At 47.7% G+C, this 19289-nt stretch overlaps 1 protein-coding gene across 3 annotated transcripts in view; it reads left to right on the plus strand.

The window, feature by feature from the left end:
* The first annotated feature begins 7899 nt into the window (after positions 1-7899).
* The window catches only part of CACNA2D4 (calcium voltage-gated channel auxiliary subunit alpha2delta 4), a 133368-nt gene continuing 121978 nt past the window's right edge, over positions 7900-19289 (plus strand). Inside the window, exons 1-2 of one of the 3 annotated variants that reach the window (XM_052789185.1) lie at positions 7900-8355; positions 13654-13735. In XM_052789185.1, the coding sequence (XP_052645145.1) occupies positions 8249-8355; positions 13654-13735 (189 nt within the window). In that variant the 5' untranslated portion in view covers positions 7900-8248. The remainder of the gene's footprint in view (positions 8356-13653; positions 13736-19289) is intronic. The other 2 variants (XM_052789186.1, XM_052789187.1) reach the window with 2 other exon arrangements.

Genomic DNA, 19289 nt, shown 5'->3' on the forward strand with positions numbered 1-19289 from the left:
TGCAGCCACTTTATCACAAAAGGCTTTAATCTCTCTTAAAATGGGGTTTCCCTTCCTCCTAATCAAGTTCCTTCAGGTCATGTGGACTTGAAATTGAAAAGATTAAGTTTAACCCTTTGGTAGTGGAGAGATAAGGATAAAGTTGACTTTCACTCCGGATGCTTTTGTGACAGCACTCAGGAAAGCTGCAGTCTGCTGACAGTGCTCCCCAAACTAGCATCTGCTTTCACTTACTTTTCCTTTTCCTTTTTCTTTATTCTTTCTTCTTTTTCTTGCCTTGCCTTCAGAGATGGTGGGAAGATGCTTCAGTGCTCCTTGTATCCTGTGCATTCTGCTCTCCCTTGGTGTCTCCCTCCATGCCCTAAATTTCCTGCTGCCTGATGAGGGTTTAAAATGCTGCTAGTGAAAAAAAAAAATAAGAAATGCTCATTTCATCTTGGAGTATTTAAACAAGTCTAAATTTAGAGCGGGGCTGTGGAAAAAAAATAAGAAGGAAAAAAGGCAAAGTAACCAGCTGAAGGCATTAATACGACACCTATGTGGCTGCTTCTATAAACAAAGAGGAGAGCATGCGGCTTGCAGATGACTGGGTCTGCAGGCAGATATTTACAGAGCACGCAGGTAGAATGTGGGGTCTAGACAGACATGTTTGGTCCGAGTCATCCTGCTGATGTCTGATGATGCTCTGCAGGCCAGATATTCATCCATTATTCACTGCCTCTGAGGCAACCTGAAATGAAGAAAGTCAGTGGTAGAATACCTGCCTACATGTCAGTTGCCGTACCTGTATATTCCCCTGTATATCCCCGCTGTCTTCCACTACGTGTGAATCTGTCCTGCTCTCAGAGATCCTAGTGAGGTCTCAGGTATCCAGGTATTACCTGCATTCCCATGGTAAACAGGCTTTTGTGTGCCTCCTCTATGGAGCCATAACAGGGTCACCTTGTGACCACTGGCACTCATCTGCCTGATCTCCGATGGCAGAAGAACCCTTCCACACACAGCTTCAGACTGTATCAAGCATTTCCCCTGCACCCAGATGGTATTAAAGGCAGCTAATTTAACCCAAAACACACCTGGGAGTGGGGGAGGTATCCTTTTCCCACAACGGCTGCGGTGAGAAAGGGGGACTCAAAGAGGCTGTGCTCACCCAGCGCTGCAGACCTTTCAGGTCTCACCAACCCAAACTTCCCAGGTCCCAGGCACACTGCCAGTCACACGGCCAACCCAGTCCTAGACCAAACAGCATCTCCCTGTTGCATTGTGGCTTCCCGGAGCTCAGCTGGGATTGCACAGGCGCTGATGCCACCAAACAGGGAGGGAGGGCAGTGCTCAGCTGTGGGGACACCTCCCCAGCGCCCAGCCTGGGGCCTGCCTGCAGCATCAGCACTCCTGCAGAAGCGAGCCGGCAGCCCTCTTCCCCGTCCCCACTCAGCTGTTAAATCCACACCCCTCCAAACTCAGCTTGCGACTGCTAACTCTCCACAGCACTGAAACCTGATCAGAAGAGATTTGCATGACCAGCCAGTAAAACCATGACTAAAAGCGCTTTTCCATTGCTGCTTCTGGCAAGGGCCCCCTCCTCCTGGCAGCTGCTGGGACAGAGAGATCAGATTCTCTAGTATTGGCAAAACACTGCACAACTGCTTTCCAAACCACCCTGAGGAACAGTTAAGCCTACTCAGACAGGCCAGAGGCATCGTCCTCATATCTCCTGAACAGGGCACAAGCTTAAACACCATTGAGAGAGCAGTTTCACAAGCAGAATATTTGACCAGGATAGAAAGGAGCTTTTGTACCCAGATACTTATCTAAGGAGTCCTGCCAAGAGATAATGAGAAGCACAAGATTATGGTCTCAGATAAATGCATCTGCTGTGAACAAGACCGCATAGTTTATTCCCATCATGCCTTGTTTTAAGTTATTCAAAATCAAAGCAAATTATTCTTATTAAGTGATTATGTCCCAGATGTTTTAAGTTCACGATCATGATGGAGCGAAGACTTGCTTTGAGGTATACGGTGGTGGCAGGCACACAGCAAGATCCCAGTGTCTCCACAATGAAAAATAAGTCAGTGCTGATCCCTTGCAGCCTCTTCCCCAGTCCTGATATCTACAGTGCAAAAAGGACCCTGATGCTCACTCCATTTGGGCCCTGAGACCCTGCTCCAGAGTACCCAGAAAATAGGAGGGAGCACCCCTGCCTCACTGCATGGGCCAACTGGGAGATCAGTGTGGCAGGTGCTCAGTACCACGGGTGCCATGGGGAAGAAGTGTCTCTGGTGACCAGCTTCAGCCCAACAAACCTCCTGGCAACAGGAGTAGTATCACAATGAGCTTGATGCCTGAGGAGGCTGAGACATTTTCCCATCTGATATATATGAGATGCATCCAGGGGCAGGCAACTCAGGAGGATGACAAGGATGTCGTGAGGTTATGTAGGGAGAAAATTAGAAGGGCCAAAGCCCAACTAGAACTTAATCTGGCTACTGCCATAAAAGGCAATAAAAAATGTTTCTGTAAATACATTAGCAACAAAAGGAGGGCTAAGGAGAACCTCCACCCTTTATTGGATGTGGGGGGAAACGTAGTGACAAACGATGAGGAAAAGGCTGAGGTACTTATTGCTGCCTTTGCCTCAGTCTTTAATAGTAAGACCAGTTGTTCTCCAGGTACCCAGCTCCCTGAGCTGCAAGACAGGGAAGAGGAGCAGAATGAAGCCCCCATAATCCAAGGGGAAATGGTGACTGATGTTCTACACCACTTAGACACGAGTCTATGGCGCTGGATGGGATCCACCCAAGGGTACTGAGGGAGCTGGTGGAAGTGCTCACCAAACACTTTCAATTATTTACCAGCCATGCCTGGCTAACCAGGGAGGTCCCAGTTGACTGGAAGTTAGCAAATGTGACGCCCATCTACAAGAAGGGCTGGAAGGAGGATCTGGGGAACTACAAGCCTGTCAGTCTGACCTCGGTGCCGGGGAAGGTTATGGAGCAGATCATCTTGAGTGCCATCACACGGCACATACAGGACAACCAGGTGATCAGGCCCAGTCAGCATGGGTTTATGAAAGGCAGGTCCTGCTTGACTAACCTGATCTTCTATGACAAGGTGACCCACTTAGTGGATGAGGGAAAGGCTGTGGATGTTGTCTACCTAGATCTTAGTAAAGCCTTTGACACAATTTCCCACAGCATTCTCCTGGAGAAACTGGCTGCTCATGGCTTGGATGGGTGTACTCTTCTGTTGTGGTTTAACCCCAGCCAGCAACTAAGCCCCACGCAGCCGCTCACTCACTCCCCCGCCACCCAGTGGGATGGGGGAGAAAATCGGGAAAAAGAAGCAAAACCCGTGGGTTGAGATAAGAACGGTTTAATAGAACAGAAAAGAAGAAACTAATAATGATAATGATAACATTAATAAAATGACAACAGCAATAATGAAAGGATTGGAATGTACAAATGATGCGCAGTGCAATTGCTCACCACCCGCCGACCGACAGCCAGCCAGTCCCCCCAGCGGCGATTCCCCGCCCCCACTTCCCAGTTCCTATACTAAATGGGACGTCACATGGTATGGAATACACCGTTGGCCAGTTTGGGTCAGGTGCCCTGGCTGTGTCCTGTGCCAACTTCTTGTGCCCCTCCAGCTTTCTCGCTGGCTGGGCATAAGAAGCTGAAAAATCCTTGACTTAGTCTAAACACTACTGAGCAACAACTGAAAACATCAGTGTTATCAACATTCTTCACATACTGAACTCAAAACATAGCACCGTACCAGCTACTAGGAAGACAGTTAACTCTATCCCAGCTGAAACTAGGACATCTTCCCTGGGTAAAAAACTGGCTGGAAGGCTGAACCCCAGGGGTTGTGGTGAACAGAGTTAAATCCAGTTGGCAGCCGTTCACAAGTGGTGTTCCCCAGGGCTCAGTACTGGGGCCAGTTCTGTTTAATATCTTTATCAATGATCTGGACAAGGGGATCCAGTGCACCCTCAGCAAGTTTGCAGATGACACCAAGTTGGGAGGGAAGGTCGATCTGCTCGAGGGTGGGAAGGCTCTACAGAGGGATCTGGACAGGCTGGATCGACGGGCCGAGGCCAATTGTATGAGGTTCAACAAGGCCAAGTGCCGGGTCCTGCACTTGGGTCACAACAACCCCATGCAGCGCTACAGGCTTGGGGAGGAGTGGCTGGAAAGCTGCCCGGCAGAAAAGGACCTGGGGGTGTTGGTTGACAGCCGGCTGAATATGAGCTGCCAGTGTGCTCAGGTGGCCAAGAAGGCCAACGGCATCCTGGCCTGTATCAGAAACAGCGTGGCCAGCAGGAGCAGGGAGGTGATTGTCCCCTGTACTCGGCACTGGTGAGGCTGCACCTCAAATACTGTGTTCAGTTTTGGGCTCCTCACTACAGGAAAGACAGTGAGGGGCTGGAACATGTCCAAAGCTGGTGAAGGGTCTAGAGCACAAGTCTTACGAGGAGCAGCTGAGGGAACTGGGATTGTTTAGCCTGGAGAAAAGGAGGCTGAGGGGAGACCTTATCGCTCTCTGCAACTACCTGAAAGGAGGTGGGGGTGGGTCTCTTCTCCCAAGTAACAAGTGATAGGATGAGAGGAAATTGCCTCAAGTTGTGCCAGGGGAGGTTTAGATTGGACATTAGGAAAAATTTCTTCAAGGAAAGGGTTGTCAAGCACTGGAACAGGCTGCCCAGGGAAGTGGTTGAGTCACCATGCCTGGAGGTATTTAAAAGATGTGTAGATGTGGTGCTTAGGGACATGGTTTAGTGGTGGACTTGGCAGTGCTAGGTTAACAGTTGGACTCGATGATCTTAAAGGTCTTTTCCAACCTAACCGATCCTATGATCTGCTCTTCATCTCCACAAAGCTGCATACTCTTCTCTTTGCTGTGTTCAAGGTTGTTGCCATATCCCCTGTTCCTGCTGACTTTCTTACAAAGAGACGCTTGGCTGCTACAAAATGTGCCTTATTGACTAGTACTGCATGGAGAGAGGTTGCCTCAAGAGGTTGTGCCATGCCCAGCACATCTTTCTAATCAGCTTTCTCTGATGCTCAGTGTAGAGTTCCCCGTTCTTCGTTTTACCCCATTCTCCTTATATTTATCCCACTGTAAAACTACCTGTTAGTCTGCTCAGGCATTTCCAGGTCAGGGTCACCACATGAATGAGGATTTCTACTGTTTAATAAACTCTTCACATATACTGCTTACACCAGTGTTTTGATGATATTTGTTCTTTGGCTGGTCATGACATTTGCCAGTATCTTCTCATAACAAGATAATCCAAACTGAACTCAGGTTCTAGCCAAACCAGAAATTAATAGAGCTGGTAAATCTTCCCCCTGCCTGTGAATAGAGCACAAAATCACACTGACATTTTTTTATTGCCCCATGGTTTTGCAAATTTAGCTCTAATTTGCTGTACTGGCGCACCCCATATCTCTTGCAGCCTTAAATTCTCACTCCTTGTTATGTGTTTGCTTTCATTCTTTCTCATAGGATTCATTTTCTTTTTCCCCGGTCAGACCCTGCCATCGTTTATCTCCTCCCTGTGCTCCCACTGGGCTCGCACACTGTGGTGGCTGAGCTCTGCAGCAGTAACTGGATGCACACTAATCCCATTAAGGGCCCTCTAGTCACCTGGGGTTTTTCAGTTTCTTTGCTATTTTCATTTCATCTTCAAATCTCTGTTGCAACTTTAGATCATTAAGGGGTTAAGTGAGATATATCCAGTAAACAAGATAAATCCAAATAAAGGGATTTGGATCTCCCAGTTCAGCATGTTGCTGTGTCTCATTGCCTTTTCTATCAGTGTTTCAGGGTTTTCCAAACACACCCAGACAAGGGCTCTCGCCAGAACCTATCTGGATTAAACTGGGTCCTGGCTGCAAAATTCACTCACAATAACTATTTGATACGGCTCTTTGCAAAGTGGAGTGAAAATGCTATCTAAAATGTTGATTCTTCTGCCTTCAGATCTCATTTCAGATTTTTTTCAGAACATGAATTTTCATCATGTCTTCCCTGAAGTATCCAGACAGGGAAGCCTGCCACCCTGGATGCCACCCCTCATTTTTAATCCTGGTAAACACGGAGAAATGAGACCTTGATTATCAGTCTTCCTAGCTCCCCTAAGAGCAATCTTCTTCTCTTTTCAGGCTGCAGAGGAAGGGGGAGGCAGCAGAAGCCCATCCCCATGGTCCCAGCAGCATGAGGTCAGTCAGGGGAAAGGCAATCAGCTCCTCCTGTTCCCATGGGCAACACACTGCACCCTGTGTCTGCGATGAGCATTTCTGGGAGGAAGACATTTCTCTGTACTGTCCTCACCTCCAGATTCCCCCTGGGGCTGTCCGGGTCTGTATGTACCCCTTTTCAGGGTGAGAGGCCCCATAGCACATTTTGGCCATTTGAGAAATGCATTACTAAGATCCAGATCTGTTCTGCCTGTTGCCTTCATATGCTGTCTATAGCATTTGCTGTAGAGCCATGTGGTACCCTGAAGGCACTGTCTCTAGAGTGTTTGTGTGTGTAGAAATTGATTTTTTGTAGATTTTAAGGTCAGAAAGAACCATTTCAACCTTCCTGTGTAACCCTTTGCACAAACTTAAGAACATCATCTGGAAATTTCTGCCCTTCGGGCTCACAACCTCTGCTTGAAGAAGATTGTAACTTCCAAAAAGATACTCAGTCTGGAGTAAAGATTGTAATAAATGACGAAACTATACTATCCTGAAGTGAGTTATTCCTGTAATTACTTAATTGCTCACCCTGAGCTTTCAGCCTCTTCATCATGCAATTTAACCTCTAATTCCATATTTCACGGTTTTATTCCCTTCTGTGTATTTCCTCTGCCACTCCTATTATCACATTTAATGTGCAGCACCAACGCTGCACTCAGTAGCACATCTCTAATAAGCACCTTAGTTTTACTTCAGTGTTTGACAGCCAGTTTCCCCCTCCACATCTGTACGAGAAACCTAACGATCTAGCATGGCTTTGCATTTTATATTAAATAAGCCATTTATAAAGGTGCAAAAGATGATTGGAAGATGCTCTAATAAATGGGTTAATTCATAACCATAAAGTCAAACTGTCACTCCAGTCATTTATAATCTTTCCGCTGCCCTATCTATAGTTCATACTTCTCGTGACAATAATGAGCTTATATAGCGTGCCCCTCATCCGAGCGCGCAGTTTGCTACTTGCTGCTATTCATCAAGCTCAGCCATTGGGCTCCTTTGAGTCATTGGTCTCCAGACACAGATGAGGGGATGGCAATCTCAACTGAATGTTGCCTGAATGGAAAGGTTCGACTACTAATAAATAATCGCTCACATTAGGAAGTGATCTGTTTAAACCAGCAGACTCCTTTTTTCATGCCATTTTTGCTTCCCACTGCCCCTTTTCCCTCCTCTCCTCTTGCCTGTGTGGGGTCCCCAGACATGGCTTGGAGAACGAGTGCCTCGGCAGGACCTGTGCTGGATGCTGCCAAGGCGCCGGCTCTGCCCAGCCTCAGCGGTCCTGTGCAAACCTCAGCACCAAGCTGTGCAAACCTCGGCACAAAGCCGCTGGAGCCTGCCACGTGCCCCACGCACCTGGTCCCAACCCCAGGTCCCCAGTGGGGAGGAAACGGTGCTGGGGCGACCTGCCGGAGCGACCCGCCGGAGCAACCCACCAGCATTCTGCAGTGTGACAGGGAGGTCCTTCTGGACAGACATCAAAGGTCAGGGATATTTCGGGGGGTGTGGATGCGACCCTTTTAAAGCAGGCACAGCCTGACCTCCGGCTGGAGAAGCCGAGACCCGTCTTCAGGAATCAGAGTAATCCTGGGTGATTTTATCCCACTCCACTTCCCTAAATCTGCGGCTGTTGCTGCTTGGCGAGGGGATTAAGGGGCTGGCAGGGGATTACGTAGCCGCTGCGGCTCCCAGCACGGAGCTCCCTCCCCGTGCGGCTGCTCCTCAGGGCGCAGAGACGCACCGCACCTGTGGGTGCCCGCCGACGAGGGTCCCTGGTGGGTTTTTGGCCGCCCACCCTGCACTGGAGACCCCTGACAGCACCCAGCAGCAGGACCGACGTTCCCGGGGCGGAGGCGGCCAGGGTCACCCCGGGGCTCGGCCCCGCAGCGGCAGGGCACCCAGCCCGGCAGCATGGCAGGGGCTGTGTGGGACCCCCCAAGGGGCAGCAGGAAGAGCAGGGAACCCCCGCATCCCACCGGCCGGTGCCCTTGCTGATGGTTGGCATGTGGAGGATGGGGCCCTGGGCTGTCCCGTGGATGATGCTCTGGCTCTTCTGCCTCCCGCCCTCTGCCAGGGCCCAGACGAAGATCCCGCTGGAGACGTAAGTGTTTCCATCTCTCTGCCGTGGGGCATTTCTGGCATGGAGTGGGCGATGCCGTGGGCATGGGCAGGCAGGTGGGAGTGCCTCCCCGCCAGCGGCAGGCACTGTGGGTGTAGGCTCCTCCAGAGGGGCACGTCGCTGCGGAGGGGGTGGCATTTCCTTACGATGGTGGTGATGGCTCCTGGAAGAGGACACGGGCACAGGAACCACAAATTCAGTTCCCAGGTCTAGCGCAGATGCGATGCCTCATTTTCCCTGTTCGTCAAGCAGAGCAATGATACTCATCTGCTTTAGTTAAGCACTTTGACATCTATTAATGCTCTGCTTAATGCACTGGGCGGCAGAAGGCAAAACCAGTTTAAAGACATGTTCGTAAAACCCCACCACTGGTGCAACTTGTGGAGATTCAGTCATGGAGGCAGATGTAAGCGGTCCCAGTTTAGCAGCTCCCCAGTTTAGCAGAGCCATCCCAGCAGAGGCTGCTGGTTTGCAGCCTGCCGGGGACACCTTGGGATGTATAGCACTGGTCAGGATCTGGCCATGGCAGGCATATGGACGGGGTATTTGAGCAAAGACACATCTCTTCAATATACACAAGATCCAGATCATGCAGTGCAAGGTTTGCAGCTCCGAAGCTCTGATCGCTAGCATTGGCCTGGTATACTGATAGCTGCAAAAAACCTTCGTGGACACATACACAGCCTGGGTAATACACACACATATGTTTATTTGTGTGTGTGGATGTCAGGGGATGTTAGTGGAGGGAGGCCAAATAGAAGAAAGAGGACATGGCACCTTTTCTTTCTTGTTCCTGCTCCATCTTACTACAAAGGGCGTAAGCCCTTCCCAGAGCTCTGGAGCATAGGAATGAAAAGCTGAGCTGCAATACAAAGCATAAACAGCCACGTTTTGTGCAGGCACTGCATTTGGGTCCGGGTGCTAGTGCACATGCAGGGAATCTTGATACACCTTTTTGGATGTGGGTTTGCAGGGCACCCACGCCCCCATGCATGTTGGTGCGCACAAGCAGCTCCGGAAAGCTCCCCACCAGCAGTACAGCCCACCCCAGCAGCCCACCAGGAGGCTAACAGCTCTCAGCAAACCCAGTTTTTAAAAACTTCACCTTGTTAAGCTGATTTAGGCAAGTTAAATCCTTTAAGGATTAAAAATGTCAGCATCGCGGTGGGTAAAAATTGTTGTGGGGCAGCTTCGCTGGAGCTGGGATAGGCCTGTCTGCGCAGGACAGTGGGTTGGTCTAGAGAGGAGACAACACTGCCATCCGGTTTCAGGAGGAGATATGGCCAATAAACTGACCAAAGTCAGCTCAAGCCCTTTCCTGAGACTGAGAAAATGTTTTATATTCAAAAATTGCCAATAAGACCCTCACAGCTGTGCTTGCCAGTACAGCCCATGTGATTACCAAAAGTTGCACTGACTTTATCCAGGGAGGTCTCAGGAAATTTTGCCACCAGTTTTGTTCTTGTCTGCATTATCAAGCCCTCCTTCAGCATAGTGCTTCTGATTTGGGTTTCACAAAAACGACACAGAGGTTACACAGAATAAAATCCAACTTCTGACAATTTCAAACCATGCAAAATAAAAATTGACTTTCCGTGCCCAGGGTAAATACTACATGGAAATGGCCTTTTAGCCTTGAAATCTGTGGCGTTAAGAAGCCAGACCATCCTTTCTGCTGTTTTCACCACTGAATACAAGTGCAGGGATTACAGGCAGGCAATCTCTGACCAAACCCTTTTCTGACATGTTTGATTATAATGTGATAGCCCTTTACTACTGAGAAAAGAGTTATGTCACTTTGCACAATTTGGAACTTATTCATGTACAAGAATGAAGAATAAACAATAGAAGAAGAGCTTTTCTCCCCTGGTACCAAAACCAGACCAATAGCTGAATTAATCCCTGGTGTTTCGAATCCGCTCATGAATTTAACTAAAACACAAAAGTTGCCCTTTTTGAATGAAATTTCAGTAGAAGAACACATTGGCCAGAGGACCAAAGGGAGTAAATCAGCAGAAAATGGACCTGCTCCATAGGTTACATGGGGACATTTTGGGGACAAAAAAACAGGGTCTTTTAAACACCAGCTGGGTTCAATCACAGTTAAGTGACATAAGGCTAAATTGGCCTGTGCTGCTCCCCAAGTCATGCCTGGCTTTGCTACGCTGTGTTTGGTTTGTTGCCATTTTTGCAAAGCTCACTCAGCTTTAACTCCAGCGGTGCAAAAATCTGCTCAATCAGTCACTAGCAATGCTTCTGGGGTGCAAGTTCAGCATGGAAACCACCTCCTCTTTCCTCCTGGCCACTGCTCTGCTCATCAACTGGCCATGGCATAGGCAGGAGTGCTTGCAGCTGTGAGGGTGGTGAGGATTTGGGGCTGGCTGCTCAGCCTGTGCTTCTTGGGGTACCAGAAATGCCAGGAAATGCTGGTGGGAGAGGTGAAGACCAACCTGGTATGGCCTCTTTAGGCTGCCCCTACTGTCTCTATACATCTGCTCCTGAGTTCACAGAGCCAGCAGCCTCAGATGAAATTTCTCTGCAACCTGATGAATTTTAGACTGACCTTTTTTCTCACTTGTTTATGTAAATAATAAGGAAATCTATTTAAATTCAGCAGGCTGCCCTTAATTTCCCTGTACTCTAGGGTCACTCCCTTCCCTGGCAAATAATTGTCTTTTAAATATGTAAATGCCAGCATATTTCTGCCTCTTCACTTGCCTCCTTTTCAACTTAAATGAAATGCCACGATATATTTTTAACTACCCACTCTTCAGCCCTGTCACAAAGGGCTTTGGGACCTTTGTGCCCTCTCATTCCTCTGTGCCCCCTAACTTTCCAACCAGCCCTCCAAAGCTGCCAGTCTCTGGCCCTCTCTCTGCTCCCCCCTGCCTTTGTGCTTCCTTCCTCTGCTTCGAGGCCAGCAGAAATATCAGCCCCCGAGCCAGAGGGGCAGCTCAGAAGCGGCTGTGAGGCTGCTGCCTCGGGTGGGCTAAGAGAGCCCTCCCAGGCTGAGTGTCCGACACACAGGGCACCCATGTAGAAATTGCAAAATTTCACAAACCCTGACCTTCTTTTTCCTTGAGCTCTGCTATTACTGGAAGTTTCAAGGTTCATACATTTTGGCTTCTTTTGCCACAGCCTCAAAGGCTAAAATCCAACCTTCTATTTTCCTATTTTAAGGAAAGGGGAGAATCCCCAGTCATGCTGGACTTAAGGACTTCACAAACGAGCAGATCCACGAGCAGCAGGGCTGGGTCTTCTATGAAACTGTGTCTGTGGCTGGCTTCTCTACTGACTGCTCGTTGCTATGTTGGTATTGCGGACCTTTTACCTCAATAATAGCATCTTTCTGCTGAAGCTGCCCAGCCACACCCACTAGTCAGAAATTTATATCACAGACTCTTCCACCCTGCTGGATTGAAAAAGGATGAGGGCTGGAAGGAATAGGGGCACACGCACAGCCACAGACATGGCACAAACCAGAAAGACCAGGATCACGTGTACCTAATTTTGGGGGGAGGAAAATGGGGTAAAAATATACCTTCCTGCTAAAATTACAATCCCAAACTTCATGTTTGGGTTCTCTCTTTCTACAGTAAAAGGTGAGGAGACTGGAGGATATTAGTTAATATCAGCACAAAACATCTCATACATAAAAGTTGTAATACCAGCTGCAGTAGATGGGCATCGAGTTAATTGTTGATTCAGAGATCTTCATACCTCAGTGAACATGTTAGTCACTACAACAAACAGGAAAGCATCCTGTGGGGTCCTCTTTTACTCTAGGCTTGCTAGAATAACTCTGAAACGGGGCAATAAATCCTGGTCTCCTAGCAAATACCCGTATTCTTCTGTCCTCTAAGAATGAAATGAAGAGACAAAAGCTCTGGCTGTCAAAATCAGATGCAGAGCACAATGAAAAAAAAAAAAAACACAAAAAAACCCCAAAGAGGGGTGGGGGGGGAAGAAGCCTTGTTCTTATTGACTTCAGCTGGTGCTAGATCACACTCAGTGGTTAGAAATGAACATCTCATTGCCACTTAAGGAGTGATTAAAAAAGGCACCCACTCTCTCATTGTACTCCTTTTGTTGGCAGTGGAGAGAGGTGTGGTTCAGAGCAGAAGCTTTATGTATGCTCCAAATCATCCTCTGTAGTTGCCTATTTGTCTCAATTTGCAAAAGGGGAGCCTAAACAGGCTTTCCTAGGCTAAACTTAGCTGTTGTGATTATTCTACTATTGCTGTGCTGGCTTTACTCCAGAGCTCATCTCTATGTTGGTGTATTATTCTGCCATGAAAGTGGTGCAATGCACTGGGAAATCAGGCCCTGAGGTTAAAGTCTGCTTAGGACTGGAAGAAATCTCCTGGAAGTCATAGGTAAGACTCTGCACCCCATAAATAAGTAGTGTATTCTGGTTAAGTGGAGAAGGCCATTTATTCCATTAAGTAAAACTCTCCTAAGTGAATCCTTGTTGAAGGAACTGCATGTAGGTGGAACTGCCTAATGTGAATCATGTAATAGACTTCTGATGAAGTGCCCTGTCAATTACGAGAGCCATCTATTTTGATTTGGATGGCTCAGTGTTCAGGCTGCTCTTCAACATCTTTATGTTCTCCATGTGGTATTGCTATCATCAATTATTTACAGGATGGCACAAATGTAAGTAGTGTTTTACAAAGATGAGGTGCATAATCTAGTCTGGCATTATCAAGCCAGTATCTCCACTGAGAGCAGTGAATTCATCCTGCTCGTTAGTCTCTACCCCACACAGCTCTAGGAACTGAATCCAAGGGCTGAATCTTGAAGACTTCTTTCAGGTCTGACACTTATTTCTCTTCAGCAGTCTTGACATTAGGTGTCTAGCCCTTCACCCCAGGCTCCATCTGCAATCAGTGAAGATAAATAGGTGTCTGCAAAGAGCTATTTATTTCACTTTGATAACAATAGAGGAAAGCAGATGATCTCTAAGATCAAACGTACAACTTTTGTACCTCTAAAGTTAGGTGAGACAAATTCCACTCTGAGTCAAAATGTAGTGACCGAGACCAGCAGAACTCAGTGTTTCTCCTTGCTGACCAATGTCCTGGGCAGAATGTCCCAGAGCAGCGCTTGCTTCCTGCCTTACTGCTTGTCTAGCTAGCAGTCTGGGGAGAAAGCATTGTCACTGTCATTATAGTGGCTTAGAGAAATCAGGGAAAACTCCATCTTCCTGTCTGAAGAAGTAAGCTGTTCTGCTGACTTTGAATTATCAACACGTTTTCCTTTTTTTCCTCTTTTTAGGGTGAAGTCTTGGGCAGATGCCTTCGGTGGGGAGCTGTACTCCATTGTGACTAAGTATTCAGGCTCTCTCCTCTTGCAGAAGGTAGGCAAAAGCTGCGAGGGTTGCTTTGGCTTCACATCATCTCCCCATGTAGCCCTCCAAGGTTTCCCCCGGGGTAGAAGAAAGCAAAACACACAGGTCTCCAGCTAACTTTCAAAACCATGCAGGTTCATATCCATTAGCACAGAGTGATGCCCTGTGGCCATTCTCTGTGAACTGGAGAGGGGGATCCACCTAATGCCTTTCCTGCTATCATTAGCCATGGCCAAACACCACCTAAATTGTCCCATTTTTCAAAAATACTTTTTAACAGTACTCCTCATGTTTCCCCTCTGATGATCTTTTCATGCCCTTCCACACTGATCTGTCACTCCTCCCTTCCTAAGTGCACATCAGTCCCTCTCCTCCTACTCATCACTCACCTGCTCATTGTCACCCCATCGTCCCCTCCTGCAGCTCTCCAGCTGGCACTCTTGTTTCTTTCTGCTGCCTCATCTGTCTTCCTCCAGTCACTCATCAATTCTTTGAATTGTGCCTTTAAAACTCTGCTTTGGACAGGGTCTCTGAGGCAGGTGCCCTAGAAGCCATGGTATTCCAGAGGTGCAGAGCTCTGCTTGGCTTCGTCACCAAACGGGCACTGTTGCACTAAACTCTTTATCGGCACTAAAGGGTGTAGCTGCAGGGGTTTTAAATAAATGGTCCCATCTGCAGCTGTAGAGAAGTTGCCCTGTCACCTTGATTCCTGAAGTCAGAGTTGAATGGCTGCTCCTCTTTCAGGCTTGGTGAACTCTGCACTGTGGCAGCAGGGCTGTATGGATCAGCACCTCCCAAGTGCTGCTCAGGGGGCCTGGTGGCTGCAGAGTCCATCTGATGGGATGCCGTCCCCTCTCTACCTCATGTGGCCATCTGGTTCCTTTTCTCTTCTCTTTGATTCTTTTCTTCAACACAAGCCACGCATTGCCTCTTAAGCCTTCTAGGTGTCTGATTCTTGCCTTGCTGCTGAGCCCTCTGTTTCCCTCTCCCCACAGTGCTGCTTTCTGTCTGGAGTAAGGGAGCATCTCACGCAGCATCAACTTTGCTAGGCTTGGCCAAGAAAGGCCTTCAGCATCCATCACAAAGGTCTATACTGATCATCAGCTCTTCTTAGAGGGAATGTGCCACCATGCAATAAAAAACCCTCAGCACTAATCTAGGTACTTCATGCACTAATCATGAGGCAGGTATGGTGGGATATAGATGCAGGCAAAAGTTTGGCTTTTAGCAGGTTTGATGGTGCTTCTGCATTGCCTATTCTTCCATGGGTTCCCCAGGTGATAATTGCTAGAGGCAAAGTGACATGCTAAGGCATCTCTGGTGAGTGCTGGAGCTCCAGTGGGCGGGAGATAGATTGGGGTTATTTGATAGTCAGGTCTCTGTGTCTGACGCTGTATAGGTGTGCTTCAACACAGCCAACTTGCACTGTTTCTGTAGCTATTTCTACTAACAGATTAAGGGAGTTTATGTTCCTTAAGGTCCAAAAGTCAGTGGGACTAAGGAGAACAGGGGATAGCTTGAAAATACCAGTGTTGTGAAAGTTAGTAATGGAGGCCAAGGATGGCAGATGTGACACTGAGGTGGGTGTCAAGAGACAGCTGTGCGTGTAAGAACCCTGAAGGTAACCAAATCCAATCTAGCATTCATGTCAAGGGGAGTCAAGGCAGAGCTATATTTCCCTGGTGGTCTGGCAGCCTTATAAAATAATCACATTTGCCTTCCCAAGTCCATGTCCACATGGTTTTGTTGTTGGAGGGGGGGAAGGTGTCTGGTTTGCTCTTGCATGTGTTGGGGCCTGGATGCAGCACAGACTGATTGGGCTTTGTACGGTCTCTGGATACCCCTGAGTGGGACACAGTGTCACCCGTGACTCAGGGAAAATGTCCTTCAGTGAGTCACTGTCACCACTTCTAGCAGGGAGTACAGATGAGCTTGATCTAGCCTTGCCTGTTAACACTCCAGCAAAGAGTCATCTCCTAAATGTGTGTCCTGCCCTGCCCTAATGTTACTTAAGCAGTTTAAACAGCTCAGGTTTACCTTTCAACCGTCAAGTCCCACTTCTTGAGCTCTTTCATTTCCCCTTATTTCCCTTGGACTAGGGAAATAGGGGAGGACCAGTCAGCACCCACTTCTTCAGTCCTTTTCTCAGCCTCTATTTCTTTAGCAAGCACTTCTCACAAATCAGTGTCTCAAAGCAGGGAACATCCTGGAGGGCTCCCTCTGCATCCCTGACACTTACAGTGCTGCAGAAGGACAGCTTCAGGAGATGCAGACAGATCTTTTACTAATAGGCAACATTTTCATGCCCCATGAGATGCACCTTGGCAGACCCCAAATAGCTTTATGTAGATCACCACACTGGTGCAGATTGCAGGCAAGTCAGGCCTGGGGAGTTAAATGCACCGAAGTCTGGAAATCCAAATGTGTGCTCTGAGGCACCTTTCTCTTTTTGGGCTATTACCTCTTTTTCACATGAAATATTTCTCTGTGTGTGTGTGCAAGGGCAGACCAGCGGAAGGGTGGGGAGCACAGTGTAGAGGCTCAAACAATTCTTTCCCTGGTGCTTGTTTAATCTGACAAGCATTTTGCCTTTAAGGAAATACAAACTGAGAGATAACAGCACTTTTCATATTTTACTTCATGTCTCCCTTGTGCCTTATAGGCTTGAAGTAACTAGCTTATTGTTGCCTTGAGAGCCATAATTTTTCAGTTACTGAATGTTTTGCCTGTAAACCTTCTCTTTAATATTTAGCATAAACTTCCTTTTGTGGCTCTGAATTTGTTTGGTTTTCTTTGGGGTTTTTGTTTCCCCCAGAAGAGCCCAAACATCATGTTGCAAACCCAAATGGTCAATTTCTTACCAGGCTTTATTGTTCCCAGAGACCTGGTGAACCAGCAGACATCTCTTGAATCCACAAGGGCAGGTTCTCGCCCTGGATCAGAGAGCTTTGAGAAAGACCCCAGGAGGCTCTCTATCTGAAGCAGTCAGCATACCATCAAATTAAACCTCACAGAGGTAGCAAAAGCTGAAGAGTGGCTTTGGTTTGATGGCTGCAGCATTCGTTGTATTCTTTTGACCATTATGCAGCAGAGGTTAAGATAAGCTTGTGCACTTAAACCTGGCTCAGAGATGAGGGATCTGTATTAAAATGCTGGCTGGGGTCTAGGACAGCTGAGGCCAATACAGCTGGAGTAAAGAGGTGTGTGAAAGGCTGAGTAGGGGGAGGGCAGTAGCATCTCCCAGAGCTAAGGAACAGAAAGTTTGAACCTGTGGCTTATTAGGTCTGTTTGCCAGAGTTGACCAGGCAGGGACCAAAGGCCTGGGGCTACCAAGGGCAGCCATGCCAGGAGGATACCACAGTGGTTCTGTGCTTCTTGGGGCTTGCCTCCAAGTGACAGAAACACCATCAGCTTCAGCAGACTCAAAACTTAACTTTTCTGCTGTGTTAACAATGCATTATAAGTGTTTCTGAGAATTACCTCCTGCTTCCTTCTGTAGCTGAAGTGCTAAATGCCTTCCCTGGTGGATAGGGCTGAGAAAGGACAGCAGGGCTTGGCTCCAGCTGTGTAATTACTAGAAAGCACTACAAATAACTATATGGTAAAGAACAGACAAATTGAAGAAGTTCAGTCAAGACATTTTCCTGGGTGAAGATGAAGGGAATGTCTTTCGCGCTCTTAATATAGTTTCACTAGCAGTGAGTAATGCAACACTGTACTTCAATGGGCTAAATTTCATGGAGGTGGGAACAAGAAAATATATTTGGTGACATATCTCTGTTCACAGATAAAACTTAGGATACTGAATCCTGGATATTCCACTTTTAAATCTCCACCCCCACCAGTGCAGCAGGAGAATCTTAATGAATCGCTCCTGCTGTTTTAAGGGAATACTAAGTACTAGATGAATATGATGTGATTTTCTGTTAAATCTGAGTTAACTTTTTGGCCCCTTTTCAACATCAGATGCTTTCAGCCAGTTCTCCCAAGCCTGTAGCTGATACTTGTTCTGTAAATTATAATGATCTGATAACCTGAACCCTAACCTCAGGTTGTGCAGGTTAATCTTGGTTGGCTACAAGCACCTGTGTTGACATTTGACATTTGCTGTGTACTTTCAGCCATGGTGTCTGGTAGCAGTATTGGAATAATAGGTGCTACTCTGTTGCCCACCCTTAGGAACTCTTGCAATGAATATTCATTCATAGCAGGAGATTTTAGTGGCAGCAATACAGATACAAAATGGTTTGCTGGATCATTTGTAGGAAAAAAGCTCAAAGGGGATCTGAGCTCAAAGCTGGTGTATTCCTCGAAGCCAACTGCAACTTTGCAGAAAGTTTTGGGGTTTTTGTTTTGGTTTGGTTTTTGGGTTTTGGGGTTTTTTTGTCTTCCCAGCTCTGGCTAGTTCCTGGGGCTGAGATGTGTGTACAGTATTAGCAGCCTGCTCGTGATTGCTCATGATTACTTTTACCCTATTAATATCTACTTGTCAATGTGTCAAAAGCACATTAAATATTAATTGAGAGGTAAAGAGCCCTGTTCTTTTTAAGTCAAGATATGACCCAAGGTAACCGATGGCAGGTCACTTTGTAAAGCGTGTGCTTGCCCGTGCTGGTGCGGTCCCCCCCTTCGCTAGCTTTCCCAGGAGAGATTACCCCCCTCCCCCCGAGGAGGGCCTGATTAAAGCCTAGCCTGGCAGAGATCACTTCCCTCCTGACGAAACCATGACATGGATCTAAATGGGACAGGCACCAGCTGGGATGTGTGCTGTGGTCTCGTCAGCAGCCAGGGACCTCAGTTGGGGGGTTGTTGCACATCCCTCTTTCAGCAGCATGGTTATGCTAACCTTTGTGCTCAACCCAACCTCTTCCTCCTCCCCCGCCCGTCCCAGCTACCCAGCCACAGCAGAGGGGATGCGAGGCCTGGCGTTTTTAATCCAGTAAAACCCTTGCTGTTAATCACGCCAGACAGAGCGAGCAGCCTCCCCGCCATGCCTGCTGCAGGCTGGATGCTGCTGCTATTTCTGTCTGACCTCCTCAGCCTGCCCCATCCTCAAGGCATTTCTTATTCTGCCTGTGCTCAGCTGCCCTCCTGGATGGTCAATGAGCTTCTTGAACAAAAGGAACTCCACTTGCTTACCCTAAAGACATGCAAAGTCCTCCCCCCACCACACACTTTCTTCTAATTCAAAAGTGTCACTAAAGCCCCTGCCATCCCCTTACCCTTTTCACCACCTCATTTTGTACCAGCACAAGAAGTCCAGCCCTGGCTGAGATTGCTGCTATTGTGCTAATGCAACATGAAGATGGAGGGGATGTGTATACTCTGCAGAGAGAAATGATGATGAGGGACCAAGGAAATTCAATCAGTTGCCTTCGTGCTTCCATATTGCTGGGGAGATAAGGTTCTGTCTTTTCTGAAATGGGTTAATCATATTATGTCCTTTTGCAGGTGTGGTTTGTTTTTTTTTTTTACTCTTTCTTTCTGTCTATCTCTGTTAGCTTTAGGATTTTTTGAAAAGGAGAAATAAAGGCCATTGTACCCAGTTTGGGAGTACTCTCAG

This window comes from Harpia harpyja, chromosome 6 (assembly GCF_026419915.1).
Source record: "Harpia harpyja isolate bHarHar1 chromosome 6, bHarHar1 primary haplotype, whole genome shotgun sequence".
NCBI classification, from domain to species: domain Eukaryota; kingdom Metazoa; phylum Chordata; class Aves; order Accipitriformes; family Accipitridae; genus Harpia; species Harpia harpyja.